The sequence below is a fragment of the Adiantum capillus-veneris genome, chromosome 4, assembly GCF_014529385.1.
Source record: "Adiantum capillus-veneris isolate H3 chromosome 4, ASM1452938v2, whole genome shotgun sequence".
NCBI lineage: Eukaryota > Viridiplantae > Streptophyta > Polypodiopsida > Polypodiales > Pteridaceae > Adiantum > Adiantum capillus-veneris.
Window position 1 is genome coordinate 92843876 of NC_140934.1, and position 20968 is coordinate 92864843.

The 20968-nt window shown below is 42.7% G+C and overlaps 1 protein-coding gene across 2 annotated transcripts in view; it reads left to right on the forward strand.

Moving 5' to 3' along the window:
- Window positions 1-19346, forward strand: part of LOC147459603 (uncharacterized) — a 35776-nt gene extending 16430 nt beyond the window's left edge. The window contains exons 3-4 of one of the 2 annotated variants that reach the window (XM_086510825.1): window positions 16697-17346; window positions 17425-19346. In XM_086510825.1, the coding sequence (XP_086366951.1) occupies window positions 17319-17346; window positions 17425-18356 (960 nt within the window). In that variant the 5' untranslated portion in view covers window positions 16697-17318 and the 3' untranslated portion in view covers window positions 18357-19346. The remainder of the gene's footprint in view (window positions 1-16696; window positions 17347-17424) is intronic. The other variant, XM_086510826.1, reaches the window with a different exon arrangement.
- The last annotated feature ends 1622 nt before the right edge of the window (window positions 19347-20968 follow it).

Sequence of the window (20968 nt, forward strand, 5' to 3'; positions counted from 1 at the left end):
ATCGGCAATGTAGCTAGCAATTGCATCTAGATCCAATCGGAACCTCATCAATGTCCGATTGACTAACCCCTATTGCAACCATGTCTATTCGAGATCAATCAAACCAAAATGTTGGAGTCATTTCGTGTATCAGTTCCTGCACTAAAAAAAAAGTCAAAAACAAATCAGTATCATAATCAGGAATTCCATTTCATAAAGTCATCTAGCAGAATATTGTTAGCTCTCAGTATCCCTGAAGCTCAAAGAGACATCAGTGACTTTAGTATCAAAATCAAGGCATATGTTGACAAAGGAGCGGAGTGACTTCCCTCTTGTGCATCCCACTGCACCGGATCTTCGGCCAAGCTGAATTCTAGGTTCCATTTGGAGTAGACTATGTTAAATCAGAAGCATCGAGGTAAAGTTTCACAATCTGAGGAGTATCTGCTAAGTCCTCCTCCTCCATCCACTTCGCATCCAATGCAGGATAGTTCTTGAACTTAACCAAGAACCACCTTCGGACTTTACCTTTCTTCGTATCCTTATGTGCCAAAATTCGCTTAGGAACAAGGATCTCCTCGGTTTCTTCCACTTCAGGTTGCTCATCTGGCTCCCCATCATCAGGCACATCACCTTTAAAAGGTTTCAAGAGACTCACATGAAATGCATTGTGAATCCTCCAAGTATCAGGCAGTTTCAGTCGGAAGGAGACGTCATTTATCTTTTTAGTGATATGGAAAGGTTCGTAGTATCGCATACTAAGCTCTGGGAAAAGCCTCTCCTTTCCTTTTTTCTTTCTCAGGCGTGCCTTCTCAAAACGTAAGAGCACCCAATCATCCTCCTTCAATTTCATGTTGCGACGATGGTGATCCGCTGCCTTTTTCTGTCGTTCTTGAGATTTCTGCAAAGTCTCACGAACCTTGGCAAAAGCCGTATCTAAGTCTCGCGTATATTCATCTGCTTCAAAGATCTTATCTTTCGTGCTTAGGAAGGGTGGAACCTTTGCTGCACCTTCAACAATCTCAAATGGCGCCTTCTTCGTCGAAGAGTGTATCGTGTTATTGTAGGCAAATTCCACCAAAGGTAAGTACTTTTCCCATTGAGTCTTCTGATCCGAGATATAAGACTTCAATAAATCTAAAACCACTGAATTGGAAATTTCAGATTGCTCGTCAGTGTGCGTGTCGAACGATGACGAGAAGTGCAACGCGTGCCAATGTTCTCCCAAATTGCCTTCCAAAACAAACTTGTAAATCTAGGGTCTCTGTCGGAGAAAATCGTCTCAGGCATGCCATGTAATCTGAAGATCTGGGCCACAAACAGTTTCGCCAAGTGATCCGGCTTGTCTGTTTTCTTCACTGGAATGAAAAGAGCCTGTTTGCTAAATCTGTCAATAACAATCCAGATACCATCGTGACCACTCTATGTTCTCGGGAGATCAAAAATGAAATCCATTACAATACTTTCCTAGGGGCGGGTGGGTATGGGTAAAGGCTGTAACAATCCCTGTGCTTTATGCCTGTCAAACTTGACCTTCTAGCATACTAAGCAACTGCGCACAAACTCTTCCACATTCTTTTTGAGTCTCGGCCAAAAGAAGTATCTCTCTACCCCTTTCATGGTGGTAGCAATGCCGCGGTGACCTGTAAAAGGTGGACAGTGGCATTCACTCATAACCTTTTCCCTCAACGGCTGTGTAACGCACAACATGGTTTTTTTTCTCATCAAGTAGCCATCCCGAATGGAATATCCCGCTACTGTCTCCCCATCCCGTATCCGTGTGAAAACGTCTGCAAAATCTGTATCTGTGGCATACTGGTCGACCATATCCTCGAAGCTCCTATGATGTATCGCGGAAATAGCCAGAACCAACGACTTCCGAGACAAAGCATCTGCCACCACATTCTTTTGTCCCTGCACATGGACAATCTGGAAGTGAAACTGTGACAAGATGTTCGCCCACCGCATCTGCTTTTTCGAAAGCTGCTTCTGTGACAAGAAGTAGCGCAAACTCTGATGGTCTGTAAAGACAGTAAAATCCGCTCCAAGTAGGTAATGCCGCCACTGAGTAAGAGCATGGATAACTGCCAAAAGCTCTTTCTCATAAATTTGTGCTGTCATCTCCGGCCTCGAGAACAATCGGCTCTCGTAATCAATGTCATGGCCTTCTTTCATTAAGACCGCACCCAGACTACGACCACAAGCATCACAATATACTTCAATTGACTTTTGCAAGTCCGGCAAAGGCGGCATTACCTACTCGGAGCGGATTTTACTGTCTTTACAGACCATCAGAGTTTGCGCTACTGAGTAAGAGCATGGATAACCGCCAAAAGCTCTTTCTCATAAATTTGTGCTGTCATTTCCGACCTTGAGAACAATCGGCTCTCGTAATCAATGTCATGGCCTTCTTGCATTAAGACCGCACCCAGACTACGACCACAAGCATCACAATATACTTCATTTGACTTCTTTAAGTCCGGCAAAGTCAAAACTGGTCCCGTAGTCAATTTTTCTTTCAATGTTTGAAAGGCAGTCACCTCTGTGGATCCCCACGAGAAAGGGACTCCTTTCTGTGTCAAGATATGCAAAGGGGAAGCAACCTCTACAAACTTTCAAATGAACCGCATGTAGTACGAACACAGTCCCAAGAAGCTTCTAACTTCATGGACATTCTTCAAATTGGGCCAATCACGGATAGTCTCTATCTTGGCCGGATCCATTTGCACTCCTGCTGCTGAGACAATGTGTCCCAAAAAGTGTATCTCTAAAGCAGATGATCTCTATGTTTTGCCTCATTCTTGGAGAAAACAATGATATCGTCAAAGAAAATGCCAACTAATAGCTTGTCCTCTCGAAAAATCTTGTCCATCATCTGGTTATATGTCGCAGGAGCATTGGTTAAGCCAAAAGGCATCACCAAAAACTCAAATAACCCAAAAGTCGTCCGGAAAGCTGTCTTGTAGACGTCTCTCGGCGCGATTCTAATCTGATGATATCCACTCTTTAGATTAATCCTGCTAAAGCACGAGGATCCCTGTAACGTGTCGCGTATATCATCGATCCTAGGAATCAGAAATCTGTTCCTGATGGTGATTTTGTTGAGAGCTCTATAATCAATACACATTCTCCAAGATCCGTCTTTCTTCAAAACCAACAACACTGGAGAGCAATACGGTGAAGTACTAGGCTGGACAAGACCTTTTTCCAAGAGGTCTTTCACTTGGTTCATAATCTCTTCATTCTGTGCTTGGCTCACACGGTAAGGTGGTCGGTTTGGTAGTGTGCTTCCAGGTATCAGATCAATGGTATGATCTTCAGGCCCTCGAAAAAAGCAATCGGCATGAGTGTGGAGAAAAATCTTGGCGTTCTTTTGTTCAGGTCAAAACATATTCAACCTTTATCCATCGTTCAGTTCTCTCCCAAAAGAACGAGTAAAGAAACTGAAGTTCATCAGGTACAATCTCTGAGCCCTTCATTTGTCAAAGTCGCTTTCTCGGCCCGGTAGTCAACCACGGCATAGTTCTTGTGGTACCAAGGGATTCCGAGTAGAACGTCACTCGCGTGCCCTGAACACCCTTGTCATTGCAAACGAAGTTTGCCAATGCTCGGTGTAATGGCAACATCCCGTTCGGGTGCCAGTCGAACTACCTCTGCCTATGGCCTCAGCCTGTCGGGCGTAATTCCAAATCGAGCCGCCAATTCCAAGTGAAAAGAAGATGGCTTGGCTCCTTCAAAAGAGCTTCGTGATCCTTCACTTTGCCTGATTCTTGTTTGTACTTTCATTCATTTGATATAGTTCAGATCCCACGCCATGTGGTACCAGTTCTGGATTTTATCTGCCTTTTTTGCCATGTCTCTCAGCTGCTTTAGAACTTTCTGGCCTTTCTACATCTTGTTCATTCGGTGCCTTGTTAGGGCACTTCGCGGAGATATGTCCATGTTCCCCGCATCCAAAGCACTTCCCCTCCCTGATGAAGCGAGTTCTCTCCTCAGGAGTAAGCTTGGGTCGTGCATCCTTCTTTTCTGGGTTGCTCTTTCTCTTTCTACTTTCATTCGTTGAAGTCTGGTCGGCTCGTTGTGTCATGACCTCATCGGTGGGGTAGGTCAGACTGCCAGAGTGAATGGCAAAACCCCGCTTCGCATGACTCATCAACTCCTGAATAGAAGTTGACTTTTGTTCCAAGCACTGATCTCGGATCTCTGTAGGTAGACCCAAGGTTAATTGCTCAATCTGTTCTCTGAACGAGATCTTCTTGAATGAAGAGGCGGGTAGAAAAGAGCTCCAGAATCTCTTGCAATAAGCATCCACTGTATCTCGCTTGGTCATCCGAAGATGGTTCCAAGCAGCTCGTATATCGTGTTTATACTCTTGAGTCAATTAAGAAGAAATAAAAAGCTTCTTAAATTTCAGCCATTTAACTGGCGCAGTCTTGTTTAAAAGAAGCGTGGACCACCAAGTTCGAGCATTCCCCGTAAAATAAGAGGCAGCTCTTCGAATCTTGAAGTGCTCTGAGTAGTGTCCTCCCGCGAAAGCGATGCCAAACTGCTGTATAAAAGACAGCCTTCGAAGCATCTTTGTATCTTGAAAAAGTGTTAAAATTGATCGACTGTCCACCTTCCTTAAATTCTTGGACTTTCTTGCTTTTATCTTCCAGAAAGTCATACTGGTTGGCTTTATAAAAATTCTTCTTGTTCGCATAAAATTTGCTGTCATCAAAGTCTGAACTAATTGTAGACGAGTCCTGTGTAGAATTGTCACTCACAGGGCCAAATTTAGACTTCTTTGCCTTATTCTTGCCCTTTCCGAAGCGTTGTTTCTTGCTTCGTTTCTTGCCTTTTCTGTCTTCTTCGCTCGAATCTGAAGAGCTAGAAGAACTGTCAGAAGAAGAAGAAGAAGAAGAAGAAGAAGAAGAAGAAGAAGAAGAACTGGGTACTCCTTCAAAGCGAACACGCTTCTTGTGTTTCTTTGCTTTGTCAAAAGTCGATTGACGACCCAAATAACCCGGGAAGTTAGTGCTTTCTTCTGCTTTTTGTCGTGCTTTTTAGCTTTCTTCTGCGCGTCAAAAAGCTGAGCAATTCGTGCATCAACCACCTCTTCTAATTCCTTCTTTGAATATTGCTTGTGAGCAAAAGGTTTCTTGAGAGCGGATTTCGGGGGTGGTGTGGTGGTTTTCTGCCACTGTGCATGCACTTCCTGAAAAGAAGTCTCGCTCATATATTTTGTTAATTTCGGGTCCTTCGCAAAACTGAGCATCATCTTTGTTGCATCGCCGATCAATTGACGATGCTTCATCTCTCGTTGCTCCGTCTGAGTAGGCCGAGGTGGGCCATAATCTTTGCCGGAATCTTCGTTGTGATCCTACCCGCATCTTCGGATGCAGAGGGAGTCGATTGATCCTTGCGTGAAGCCATAGGTGCCGCGGAAAAAAAAAATTGGGGATCGGATTTCCCGTAGAAGAGAAATCGGCCGTGCTCTGATACCACCACTGTAACAGACTTGGACACTCCAAGTCAAGAATCAATCACGACAACACCAAATAACTACTTCAAAACAATTCACAGATTACAATAGATTTGCACTGGCCCGGTGGAGTTCCGTGCCTAGAGATATTGGCCCCAAAGACTGGCGCCCCTTTCGGTATTTCTTTATGTATTAATCAATGTTCAAAGTACAAGAGAGCGGTTAGGGTTTCACTCTCAGACTCTGCGTCCATATGCTCTGCAGAGTGTGTGCCCTCACCGCTTATTTAGATTACAAGGGTTGCCAAAAGCAGAGCCCCAAAAGCTTCCAATCAAAAGCTAGGTTTTCTCTCTCTCTCACACAAGCTCTCTCTTGAGCTTTTAATAAAAAATAAAGCAATAGTGCTCTCTCTCTCTCTCTCTCTCTCTCTCTCTCTCTCTCTCTCTCTCTCCCCCCCATGCGTAGGAAAATAAAGCAAAATTGATGCAATTTCAGCCAGCGCAATTTTTGGATTTTTGGCTTGCTGCTAGGGTTAGGGTTAGGGTTTCTAGCAGATTTTAGGGTTTGCAGAAGTAGGGTTTTCAGCAGCAGTCAGGGTTAGGGTTTCCCGCATGCTCTCGGGCAGACACGCCATCACTTTGTGACATGTTGACGCTTCAGCATTTGCGATATGGTGTATATTAGCACAACCTGGTGAGGGTAACACAGCTTTCCCTCTCAGCTATGCTAGTAGGAAATTCAACAATGCAGAAAAGAATTATACCACCACAGGATGAGAAAGATTAGGTATGATTTATGCAGTAAAGAAATTTCGTTATTACTTGCTTGCAAACAAGTTCACATTCCTTTTGGATCATCAAGCACTTTTGTATTTAGTAAACAAACCTTGCAATACTGGACTCATTGTAAGATGGTTCATTGTGCTGCTTGAGTTTGACTTTACAGCGGTAGTGAAGAAAGGGAAAACTAATCAAAGAGCAGATCACCTTTCTAGGTTACTACATGGCGAAGAAGCTATTGGTGTAGATGACGATCTCCCAGATGCATACCTATTAAACATAGAAATGGTGCCAAGGTGGTCATAACAGATCATTCCCTTGTTAACATATGGAATGAACCTTGAAGAACGACACACGGTGGAAGACATTAGACAAGCAAGGAATTTTACTATACTTGCCGGAAGGATGTACCACATTGGTAACGATGGAATTCTGCGTTTGTGTATAGGACCTGTCGAATACGACGCCTATCTAGAGGAGTCACATACACAAGCAGGGGGTTTTCATTGTGGAAATAAAATAACTTATGGACAATTACAAAGACTTGGAGTGTATTGGCCTGAAATGGCAGGTGATGTAGCAAATTACATAAAGAAATGCAATTTTTGCATGGCCAACACCACTGTGGATCATGCCACATTATACCAAGTAACAATAGCAACGGAATGGAGTCATGCCATTGTAGAATATTTGGCAAATAGAGAACTACGAGGTGATTGGTCTAAAGCCAGGCGAAAGGCTTTACAAATTGAAGCAAACAGATATGCTTTAATAAGTGACCAATTATATAGAAGAGGACTGGATGACCAACTAAGGCTAGTTGCTCATGAAAATGATTATTTTCCCTTGTTAGAGCAAGCCCATGCATGCATTACAGGAGGACAGGCATTACAGGGGGACATTGTTCTGCGGACAAAACGGTTAAAATTATATTGACAATAGGAATTTGGTGGCCAACAATGATTCAAGATGCGAAAGAGTTTGTGAAGAGGTGTGACAATTGTCCGCTCACTAAAGTGCCAGTTAAAAGAGATGAAATGCCTTTACGACCAATGGTGAGTGCTGGGGCATTTGCAAAATGGGGATTGAATTTTGTAGGTCCTATTTCTCCACCAGCTTATTGCTCTCACGCACAATACATCATAGTGGCTACTGATTATTTGACAAAATGGGTTGAAGCTAAAGCCACGATAAAGGCAGATGCATGAACCACGGCACAATTCTTGTATGAATGTGTTTATACGCTATGGCCTACCTATAGAAATAGTAAGTGATCGAGGGACACATTTTGTAAATGAGGTTATCAAACATCTCTTAAATGAGTTTATGGTACTTCATTGCAAATCTGTACCCTACCATCCACAAGCTAATGGCCAAGCCAAAGCAACAAACAAAACACTATGCACAATTTTGACTAAACTAGTTAGCGAAACAAGAACCGATTAGGATCAAATGCTACATTCAACATTATGGGTATATCATGCTGCATATAAAACAACACTTAACGCTACACCGTTTAACATGGTGTATGGGTTGAATGTAATATTGCCCATTGAATTCTTGATACCAACATTAAGAGTAGCTAAACAGTTAGAATGGATAGGTCATGAACTCTCTGAGCGACTTGATGACCTAGAAAAATTAGACGAGTTGCGACTGAATGCAGTAGCAACCATTTTTGCCAAGAAGAGACAACAAAAGGAGTTTTTTGACAAGCATGTCAGAAACAAGGACTCTAAACCTGGGGATTACGTCTTAGTATACACCCTTAAACATCATGCAAAGAAACTTAAGAAGAGGGAAATGGGACCATATTTAATTCATGACATCTCCTCTAGTGGAGCAGTAAAAGTGTCTACATTAGATGGAAAAGAAATGCCAAATTGGATTAGCGGTTGTTGCCTCAAAAAATACCATTTACCTCTGACTCCTGAAATGTTGTTTCAATTACGTTATGGCAAAGCTAACAGAGAGGAACAAGAGCGAGTTCGTGAACAAGCACAACAAGAAGCCAAGGAGCGCATCGCAAAACGAAAACCATTCTTGCGAACGGTGAACATGGTCACACCAATTACAACCAAGAAACAGGTGACACAGGAATATCCTCTTCCTTCCATTCAAACAATCGAAGCGGATACACAAAGTGAGGAGATAGCAAGGATGATTACAGACCTTATGGAAAAGGATGGGACTACCATAGAAACTTTGGAACAAAGTTGGTGTAGTCCTTACATTAAAGCATATGCACGTCTAGAAGGTGTGGAAACCTACGCGTTACTTCATACAGGTGCAAAACTAAGTGTCATCAGTTTTGAGTTATACCAAAAGCTTGGGCTGATGATCCAATTAACACAAACACACAGGTTAAAGGTAGCATCAGGTGATGAAGTAACCACCCTATGGTCTACTATATTATCACTTCCAGTACGAGCATGTGTACACTCATAAATGTCCAGTGATGCAACCTAACAGATGTAAGGTGCAGCGGAATGAATGTTGTATTTTCTCAAGATTAGTGATCTTTATTGCTCAAGGTTCCTTTTAGTTCTTAGGGAAGGAGAGAGCCTTCTGTCTTTATGGAGAGTGCTATGATCACGAACAAAGTGAGTGGATATTGTGCGTGCAAGTGAACGAGACTGAGAGAAGGAGAGAGAAGAGATACGACACCCGAGAGGTTGTAAAACCCTCCTCCGAAGGCCTCGGTCTACTTTGATTGCACAAAGGTGTACAATGCGTATGCAATGGATTGATGCAATGGGACTATGCCGATGACGACGACGACTTGGTGGCTGAAATCTGAGATCTTCTAATCGCTGAACTTCGGGACTGTTTCGGTGGCTGAAAATGATTGTTTTGGCTGCGTTTTTATGGCTGAAAATGGGGGAACATCGGCAACCAACTTGGGATGAAATCTGCTATTGTATCCTAGGGCTGGAAATGCTGTGGATCTGATGTGGGTTTGGCTGAAAATCACTAACGTTGGGGCTGCCCTTTCCCTTGCCAAAACGCTGGGCTGTGGAGACCAAAAACGCCGAAATGGCAGCAATGGAAAAACGCTAGCAAAGCTGAGATTTCCGGCGATGATGGGGATCTGCAGTTGCTAGGATGCTGAGGGTAATGGTGGCGACTTTGCAATGGAAGGAAGCGCCAAGTGCTGGGAACTGCCTGCGAGGATGGAGGTCCAAAAACGTTGGGGGTGCTGGGGTGTACTGCTGAGAAGTTGCCTATTGACCGGGAAGCTCCTGCTGCCTCTTCTCCAGAAAGTGCTAACTTGGGTTTTCTTATATATTAACTTAGCAAAATTGCCCTACCTACTTTTGTTGGAAAGTCACTTAAAAATAATAAGTGAAAATACCAGTAAATAGGAAAATAGGCTAAATGCACTGGAAAATTTCCCTAACTGATGCTAATGGATTCTGATGGGAATTCCGATGATCATGCTGTGTGCAACCGGAGGATATGCATCTATGCTAAGTGATTAGGCATGCATGGTCTACGAATAGACTCACAAAAGTGCCAAATCACTGCTAATCTAGACTTGACTGAACTAACTGAACTCTGCTGTGGTGTAGCTTGTCCACGGACACATAGGGTTGGGATGTGTCCCTTGACATCCCCTCCTTTTCAAAGTGAGGTACTGGTACCGAACTGTATGGCGTTGAGGGAGATCGCGAACAGCATCCGGAATCCTGGAACGGACTCTTCGCCGGCCCACTCTGATGTGTGGGTCGCGCGGTACTTGAACTTCATAAATGTCTGCAATGCTTGCTTCTTTGGGCCGCGCCGAAAGCGACACAGTCTTCTGAATCTCCTTTCTTGCTTCAACTTCGTGTAGAGTCCTGCTTCTTTCGTCTTCAAGAATCTCCATGGCTGAAAATTCCTGAAACAATCTCCAACACAAAACCATGAACATACCCATTTCATGTAAAGTGAAAGAAAAAAATCGTGTCGTCTCTAAAGACTGTGTATGCAATGTAGATGAACATAGAGACGGAGTGACAACCCGTTCATCAAACACATGCAACAATGCGATCGAATCGTTTCTGTTTGATCAAAATCAATCAACTGTGGCAAATCACAATGGAAATGCCTATGCTTGGTGCTCATACAATCATGTGCTCGTTCGGAAACTGTGTCATGCCAAGGAAGAGACATGGAATGTGACTTCCTTACATACATACTTTTCAGCTTTTCATGAACAATCCGCATACATTCGTGTTCATCCATGAGAGAAACGTGCTCAACATACAATATGTCATGCCTAGGAAAAGGGATCACATAACGATGCTGACTAAAATACAGGAAACGATCACGAATGAAACATTCGAACAATGCGTGCGTATCAATCATGCGAACACATAATACTTCCTGTGCGGGTTCTGTGGACCTAGGCTCGAGAGCCAAGATTGGTTCTTTCTGAATGATCGAATCGTCCTGTGGGGGTTCTTTGGACCTCGACTCGAAGCCAAGATCGGATCTTCGTGATTTTACAACGAGGTTAGTTTCGCTAGGAAAAGCATCCACTAACACATCATCCTTGTGAACAATCACATCATCTTCATGCAACTCATCATACTTGTGAGAAATCACATCTTGATCATGCAAATCATCATGCTTGTCATGTCATCCAAATCATTATGCAAATCATTGGCATCTAAATCATCATGCTTATCATTGTCATTCAAATCATCATGCAAGTCATTGTCAATCAAATCATCGTGCTTCTCATCATCATGCAAATCATTGTGCTTATCATTGTCGTTCAAAACATCATCATGCTTCATACAATCATGCAAATCCTGTGTATCATGCGATGGAGAAGAAGAGACTGAGAGAGTCTCCTTTTCCCGAATCTCTTGCATCGGTGCTTGCACTTGAGAAAAGAGTCGCAACATCTCTTGCAGTCGTGCTTTGTTCTCGCGATAAAATTCTGCTTGTCTTGCTTGGGTCTTTGCTTGTCTACGTTCCATTTCTGCTTTTCTTTCTTTGAATTCACGATCCAATGTGGCTTGTCGTTCTTTGGCTTCCAAGCGCGCTTGCTCACGCTCACGCGCTATGGCTGCCATTCTTGCGGCATTTCTTGCTTTGCGTTGTAAATTCTGTTCCATAAACAACAATTTCAACTCCTCCATTGGAGTTAGTGCAATCAGTGTCGTAGATGGGGAAGGGTCAAAAAAACCTCCTGGTGGGGAAAATTCTTCTTCGTCTCTCTCATGCTCATCACCTCCAAGCGAAGTATCCATTCCGCTTCGAGTGATGATCATTCTGAAGTCGTGGGTTCTTGTGGGTTCTTGTGGTCTGGGTTCTTAAGTTCACGAGGAACTTGGGTTCTTGGGGTCTTGGGTTCTTGAGGTTCTTGAGGTTTTTCTTTCGCTTGCAAATCGCGTTGGAGAAGGATCTTCTCTTCACCCGAGTTCTACCCTTTTCTACGGGCGCACCCCTTGGTGGCCTTGCCCTCACACCAAAGTTGCTTTTTCCCACCTCATGTCGATTGGCCGGCCGCTAAGTGCACGGTCCGCTCTCAATGAGTGAAAAGAGACACAAGGGGAGGTTGGACAAGCCCTTCTTTTTTGGGATTCCTGTCACTCTTCAACAAAACACGATTAGGAATCGCCACGCCCAAGTAAACTTGGGTTCGTGCGATCGCAACAAGCAAAAAAATTTCTTGTGGTTCTTTCCTTGAGTAATGCAGAACACTTCCAAAGCTCTGATACCAATGTAAGGTGCAGCGGAATGAATGTTGTATTTTCTCAAGATTAGTGATCTTTATTGCTCAAGGTTCCTTTTAGTTCTTAGGGAAGGAGAGAGCCTTCCGTCTTTATGGAGAGTGCTATGATCACGAACAAAGTGAGTGGATATTGTGCGTGCAAGTGAATGAGACTGAGAGAAGGAGAGAGAAGAGATACGACACCCGAGAGGTTGTAAAACCCTCCTCCGAAGGCCTCACTCTCGTCGGCGAGAGTGGTCTACTTTGATTGCACAAAGGTGTACAATGCGTATGCAATGGACTGATGCAATGGGACTATGCCGATGACGACGACGACTTGGTGGCTGAAATCTGAGATCTTCTAATCGCTGAATTTCGGGACTGTTTCGGTGGCTGAAAATGATTGTTTTGGCTGCGTTTTTATGGCTGAAAATGGGGGAACATCGGCAACCAACTTGGGATGAAATCTGCTATTGTATCCTAGGGCTGGAAATGCTGTGGATCTGATGTGGGTTTGGCTGAAAATCACTAACGTTGGGGCTGCCCTTTCCCTTGCCAAAACGCTGGGCTGTGGAGACCAAAAACGCCGAAATGGCAGCAATGGAAAAACGCTAGCAAAGCTGAGATTTCCGGCGATGATGGGGATCTGCAGTTGCTAGGATGCTGAGGGTAATGGTGGCGACTTTGCAATGGAAGGAAGCGCCAAGTGCTGGGAACTGCCCGCGAGGATGGAGGTCCAAAAACGCTGGGGGTGCTGGGGGGTACTGCTGAGAAGTTGCCTGTTGAGCGGGAAGCTCCTGCTGCCTCTTCTCCAGAAAGTGCTAACTTGGGTTTTCTTCTATATTAACTTAGCAAAATTGCCCTACCTACTTTTGTTGGAAAGTCACTTAAAAATAATAAGTGAAAATACCAATAAATAGGAAAATAGGCTAAATGCACTGGAAAATTCCCCTAACTGATGCTAATGGATTCTGATGGGAATTCCGATGATCATGCTGTGTGCAACCGGAGGATATGCATCTATGCTAAGTGACTAGGCATGCACGGTCTACGAATAGACTCACAAAAGTGCCAGATCACTGCTAATCTAGACTTGACTGAACTGACTGAACCCTGCTGTGGTGTAGCTTGTCCACGGACACATAGGGTTGGGATGTGTCACGTGACAAGAGATCAACAACGCCATGTATGCTAGCAGTCCCATGGATGAAGGACAATAGAGTGTCCATTGATTTGGATACAAATGAAGCACTATTTAAGAATGACAATTTTTCAGATCCATTCTTGTCCTATGATGAGTATGTGTAAATGTGGAGACAATGATTGGCAAGAAACATTTTATCAAAAACCAACAATCATGTAGAGAACCAGGCAAGTGTGGGTGCGATCTAAAGATCTATCTTGAGCACAATTCCATCAAGGTAGCAAATATCAAGTGTGGATCCGGAAAGATAGCTTGATTTTGGCAAAGAAAGTGGAAAGAGAAGAGCTAGAAGAACCTAGGCCAACACAGTCTCGATTGACAAGCACATCCAAAAGTAATTCACCGCAGATTTGGCTGATATGGCGCCCAAAAGCACCTTATCAAACCAGATACACAGAACATATTTGGATGCCCAAGAAGAACAAAGAACAGTTGACTATCAATGCAAATAACAAACAGGTCATCACCATACCTAGGCCGAAACCACAGATACCACACCAGGCTATCCGCAACAATAAGGCTATACAAGAGATCTGGAAATGCAAAGAAGGTCAACAACAAACAACAAATACAACATCTGTCATATCAACCTTAACGGATGCCCAAAGAAGCCCAACAAAACCTCTGAAGACCATCAAACAAATTGCGGCAGAATTACAACTTCTTATCGCCAAGAAAATCTACCAACAAACTCAGGTAGCAACAGGAAGCCTCACCGACAAATGCCAATAAGCATATCGCTTATACCTTCCTCTTGCACCGCATAAAGTCTTTTCAATGCATTGATTGTGCATGCATATAGGGCTGCAATACAAGGCCTGCATTATCACGTGTTTATGCCCATGCACATCACATACCCTTGACGATACCCTGTCATCCGGGAGGACAACAAGGAGGGGGGGAGGCATTCTTAATGCGTACCCATGTCATATGAGTAAAAATATTAGAGCGCAATGTTTATGATTGACGTTTCAACCAATTTTGCGTTTTATTGTGCAATTTTTGGGGGAAAAAATATGCCCTCATAGATAATCAGAATTGGGGACCAAATGATGATATATGAGCCCCTAGGGATGTGTATATACTGTAAATTTATACTACTATGAGTAATTTGAGTCAAAATTGGCCAAAAAATCATAAAAAACAGCAAAAATAGGCCAAGGATGACGATTGACATCAAGAGTGTACATAAAAGAGAGAAAAGTAAGTAGCAGAGTGTAACACTCTTTATTGGTATTTTTCTAGGGTAGAATTATTATTTTTGGGTTGATTTGGGATTTATTTGATTGTTTTGAGATATTTTCTAGCAAAAAATATAGAAAAAAATCCATAATCCAGATGAAAACGCAACAGAAGAGACGCCTAAGCAGAGCAGGGTAAAGAATGCATAGAAAAAATATGGAGCACAAAGGTGACTAGGAAAAGTTGGCCACCGTCATGCGGGCCCGACCTTTGAAAAGAGCAAAGTGTGAATATTGGCGGAATGGAGCAAACGGAGTCCAAATCAGGAAATTTGCGACCCTAAACCGCATCTCGTAAAAAGTTATGGCTGCAAGTGAAAGATGAACAAATTTCATATCGGGGCCCCAAACACATATAGGTAAGCTTCACCTTCTCATTTGTGACTTGTGACATTGTGGAAGACAGCTAGCCACGAGCTTGCAGAGACTTCCAGGAGCCCACACCTCGCGCACACTCATCCATACGGTATCAGACATGAGAGGTATGCTTGTCAATACTACTCCTAAGTGTTGTTTACTCAGTTCAGTCGCGAAACCTCGCCAACAGCACCATCACAACACATGCAGACCCAACACAAAATAGCTGCTAGGTAGACCTAGAGGCCACCAAATCACACCAAAATTGGAAGGCACAATGCCTATAGCTTAGGTAACGAGTCTATGACCTCGGGTAGTGCAAAAGATGCCTCTCAAAAAACCCTAATTCCACAGGGCCTGCAGAAGTGCAGCTGACCAAAGTGATAAGAAGTGAACCAAAACTCACAGGTAGGAAGCTAATGGATTCTACAAACCAACCAAGTGGTTAGACCACAAAATAGGTAGTCCAAACCGGACCTAAGTCCTTGACCTAACGAAAACTACGCAAAGTGTCATGAAGCTCTCATGTGCCAACCAAGTGACCAAATGACACGGAATTTGACAGGGCACATCCTAAGGATGTCGACTACAAGATACTACTCAAGAAAAGGTACATCCACAAGGGCAAACACCATCATCAGGCCAGAAAAATGTTCAAATGGTCGTTCTCGGTGATGTAAGCACCAGAAGAACAACCAACTACTCCAACAGAATGTCCAAGGAGGCTAGAAGCCAGCCTGAGTCATACAATGACCAACAATTATGGCGGCAATCACCTAGGGGTCTACTCCAACTCTAGAATGACTAACTGCTACAAAGCAGGGAGTACACCTTTCAAAATTGACTAAAACTTAATGTGTGTATCTAGGAGAGCCTATTAACACATGGGGAGCTAACAAATGGGTCAAAAACAAAAAAAAAATGACAACTTTCTTGCTCTATCGCGATAGAGCAACTCAGAGACTAAACTGCACCAAAACTTAATTGTGACCTCATATTTGAGTCTTAACAAGGCATATTAACCCCATATAGCTCATTAAAGTGCATAAAATACTCTATCTTGATACAACTCTTGCTCTATTGCGATAGAGCAACTAACTCTATCTAAGGGGGACCCTTTTCAAATCTCAGCTCATAAGTAGGTTCCTTGACGTATTTAGTGTTGGTAAACAACTCTTGGGAGAAAATAGAACCCATACCACTGGAGCAGATAGACTCATCAGACAGGTCAAGAGCAGAACATGTGGATATCAAGTGAAGGCAAGGTCGAAACTACAGCTGAGAGACAAAATAACTTTACAGCAGCTAGAGGAAGACAACCCAATGGCTACAGATGTGAAATTGGCCATAATTGGGCTAACTTTTGCTCTATCGCGATAGAGCAAGCAGAGTAAGATACTATTAGGAGCAGTTAGAGACAAACTGGACATTACAGTTATCTTTAGCATGCTAAAATAAGCCTACCCACCAAGTTTGGGCCCAAACCAACAAAAATTGAATGAGATAGACTCACATCTCCTCAGAAGATTCTTTGAAAAGTGTAAGTGTGCTCTATGAGGGGCTAAGTAACATCCATTGATGATGGAAAACCTACTACATCATGTCCAAGGATGGGGGAACCAGATGGTATAGCCACAGATCCAAAAAGAAGCCTCAGATAGAATTCCCTTGCTGTATCGCGATAGAGCAAGCAGAATGACAGATTGACCATTTTTCAAGGATTTCTCAGCATGAAGGCCTCAGTTACCATATGTACAAGCCCTACAAAAAGTTTCAGGGCAATTGAGCATATTTTCATCATTATAAGCATTATTTTTGGAGCTGTTCTGGATCAGACACCACAGTGACTATGCAATCTGCTGACATTTATTACTAACTCATCTTGGGAACTAATTGGCTCATCTAGATGCAATAGTTGAGAAAAGAGTACTGTGCCTTTGCCCTAATAACTGCTTGTGAATACAGGATCTATGGAAGCTTCTCCGGGCAAGAGAAAAGGAAAGAAAATCATTTTGATGACGCTGATCCATACACTATTTTGCCAGAATCATTGAAGCTAGCAGCCACCTGGTTACCAGCAGAAGTACAACAAGCTGCATCATTCCAGCTTTATCAAGGGTCCTATCTAGATGACAAAGGCAATTTGATAGAGACAGTCATGATCGCCAAAGAAGCGGAATATTACTTGAAGAGGTCACCTCAAAGGTCTTGGCTACAAAAAGTTGGACTATGGGATTTTGTATCCCTTCCACGAGTAGCAGTGGACTTCAAGAGAGTACGATAGCTAATTGAGACCATCCAAGAGAACGGCACTTGCAGAGTCTCTGTATTGGATGATGAGATGATGGAGATATGGATTACCAAGGAGATCATAGCTGAAGCCCAAAAAGTGACTTCACATGGAGTCAACATGAATGAGAGAAGAAAGAATATCACAGTATACCTCAGATCAACCTCCTTACCATCTTCCGAAGATATAGTGAACCCATAGGTAAGAGTGGTGACACAAATATGCATCCAGTGTTTACTGTGTTAGAGCAAGAGACCACCCAGGTACACCACACCACATGGGGCAATAACCACCACTATGACTTGGGTTATGGGGACAGAACATGGTACTTTCATAGACCATGCAACTTACTTGTTTGAAATGGTGTCAAAACTGCGTGAATAATCACCAAAGTACATTGCAGGAGGAGATGTTCTCACCAGGCTGATATATCATGCCCTAGGAGCCAAGGATCAGTTACAACCAGCTCCCCAACAAAATGATTGGCTGGTATTGAGAGAAGAGCTTGGAGATCAACAAGAAAGAAGAGTACCTCCTCCTACCAACATGATTGGAGGACGTAAGCTGGAAAGAGTACAGAGAGAGAAACGAAATCCTCAAGAGCAAAAAGAAGCTGAAAGGCAAGCTGAATTAGAAAAGGTAAGGCTTGGAAAGCGGAGATTGATGATAGCAAAAAGTGCTATTAGATCCAAGGAGGACTTGAAGAAACAGCTGATAGAGCTGCAAAGCCAACAACAAGAGCAACCAAGGCATGACCTGGAAATAGAAGGATTGGCAGTTATGTCAATCATGGATGAAAACGAGGATTTACAGAAGAAGGTCAAAGAGTTGGAAGCAACAGATGCAAAGAAAGAAGCTGAGCTACAGACATTAAGAGATGAACATCAGAGAATGGTAGCTCAGATTACAGCATTACAAGCAGCTGCAAATCAACCTCCAAGACAAGTAAAAGTGCACACAACGGAAGGGGCCACTGACTCGACAAACTTGGCAGACCTCTATGGAGGAGAAGAAGATTCAGAAGAAATACCAGAGGTCCAAGGAGCCCAGCAGATAAATGTTGCCCAAGCAGGACATGTTGAACAAGCTGAACAAGCAGGCAATGTTGACCAAGCAGGCCCAAGCAATATGTTTGATGATGATGATTCCCTGACGAGCTATGAAGAACAGAAATTGAGTAATCAAGTGCAGAAAGAGGTGGACAAGATGTGGAAGAATGCAATGAAGAGAGAAAGGGAGCTGCTGAATTGCTCTTTCCAAAGCAAGCAAGACAGCAGCAGAATTAAGAGCGGAATGGACATAACCAATGCTGCCATATGCCCTTCTACAGTATGAGAACTTGGAGCATCAAAAATAGTTGGCAAACGAAGTATATGTGCCAGTTTTTGAAGGAAACTTGCAATCACAGGAGGACTGCACAAGAATAATCGACAGTCAACCAAGATGGCGGTGCCAGTGGCTTCTCAATCACCTAGATTATCTAATCCACTTAGTTAATGCGTCCTACGAATTACGAGAAGATCCCACATTTTTCCCAGCGCCAAGAACTTTCACCTACAGCCAACACAAAGCCTTTTAGATTAGAAATTCCACTTGGCTGAACTACCCGCTCTTGCAAGGACCGGCCAAAAGAGAGAGAATATCCGGGCAGTACATGGTGAAAACCCTTGAGGGCGCCATTGTTGACTTTGGTGGCTTTCCAGATCTGTCCTGCAAAATGCTCTGCAGGATATGTAGAACATTTTTGGCCTGCCTAATAGCATTCACCGAAAGCTGGACTTTAGAGTATATCAATACACGACAAACGAAAGCTGAATTATCATACGACTTAAGTGCCCCTCCGACAGTAAAAGTTTTGCATGCCTACTTTTGGAGATTAATGTTCTTGCCAAGCTATCATATACAAACTTCTGAAGAAGCATTTTACACTTGATTTTTCATGTTCAAGTCACAGGTTTTTGGTCCCCTAATGGCTAGCGACTCTATGAGATACGAAACATTCATGGACCAAGTCAACAAAGAGCGGTGACAAAGACAACACTGAAGTCAAAGACAAAGTTCATGTCATGGTAGACATGAAGTAGGAGGGGGGGAGTGTTGGAGACCCAACAATTGTAATGATTCCAAACTTCCCGTGTAATACCAACGGTGTCTTTATTTTTGATCAGATTATGAGTAATTGTGTACTTGATTGTGACGCAGATGCGTTTCCACTTTGTAAATACAGTGAGTAGGATATTTAATAACCCCTTTGAGCCAAAGTGACTTAAGTATAAAGGTCACTTAGGTCACATTTTTGAGAACAGTAATCATTATTATTACTCATTTGCTGTGTCGTACGAGTATTGTGTGTGTGAGAGAGAGTGTGAATCTTATCCTCTTCGCTACATGCATCTCCCTCGCCGTATCCACGAAGCAACCACACCACCGCGATAGCCTCGCTGAGAGCTACGCGCCCACGCCAAGCATTCACGATTTCATGCTTTTCACGAATAATCTTCCCTCGACCTTGTTTTGCTTGTAAGTATGGCATATGTTAACTGTTATCAGCATTCAAGTGCTTTCTAGAACAAGGACGAGATTAGCTATGCATAGATGTTCATAAACTTAGGTTATGACCTATTGCTCTATCACGATACTGGACTTATAGGTAGGCGTATCCTAGTGAGGGGATGGTGACTAGTAAGTTTAGTGTTAATCTGATGTGTAAACGGTGTTAAGGGCATTAAGGGATAGAGTGGGTTGAGGTTAGTCACAAGTGAGTAAGTAATGTATCATTTAAGTGCATATGAGTAGGTTAGTCTCAACCTAACAAGATAACGAGATTACCTCCGTGCACCTACGGGTTAGTCGTGTCTTTCGATGATAAGTATGTTGTCTGGGTTGTGCTTGTGAGCATGAGCAATGGAGTAGTTTTCCCTAAAATATAATTCCACTTTGTTCACTAATTTTTTTTGATTGTACACGACAATAGCACTAGATTGGTAACAAGACACTTATATGTCCTTGGACACTTTTGTGTCCTCTTAACTCAGTAACTTCCAAGAATTGTTGCTTGACATGCCAACTAGCTTCTAAAGTGTACTATATCCACAAAGCTAGATTATGACCTAAAAGAAACTCGGATTTTTGTTGGGCTAGTGACAGTGTGGTTTGAATTACATTCCTAAACCTAACTTGAGTCAAAAAACATGTGCTGTTTTTTGTCAATTCTCATGAAATTGACATTAGATCACCCTAAAACACAACTTAATGACCTTTAAAGTTCTACATAGCTTGCATGAGTAGTTACAAAGGTGGTTTCATACTTCTAATAACTGGAAAACCTATGTATTGGAAGCTATGGTCCATTTATGAAAAATTCTTTGTGTTGATTTAATAGTAAAATTCACACTTTGCAAACTATAAGGCAAGTATGAGTGCGTTCATGGAGTGATGACTATGTAACTCTTGTTCCTTGAGTTTTGGGGCACCTAAGACCCTAAAGAGAAAACAACAGAAAGGAGGGAGTGATTTTGCATTTTATCGTAATCAGACTCATTTTGAGTTATGATAATGTTGTCTTCAAATTTCTAAATTTCACTTAATCAACATGGTGCGTTTGAAGCTTAGGTCCAGACTCCAAATATAAGCATACAATCTCAATTTAGCACCAACTTGATAGGTTTATAAGCGATATGAAAGGCCACATTGTGGAAGCTTCTCTTTTCATTGGTGCAGTTTTGTATTTCATATGTTTGTTCCAAATTGTCTTATGAAGATAGGTTTTTAAGCTTTTGATGCTTTCTATGCCTGAACATAAAAGTAAAGAATCAAAGTGTGCAAGATGGAAGCATTTATAGTGGTAATGATAGGTGTAGGCATAGAAACATCGATGATAGTTCAATAGGATAAGAAAATTGTAAAATTTTTGTACTTAATTGTATATCCAAACAAAAAATTTTGGG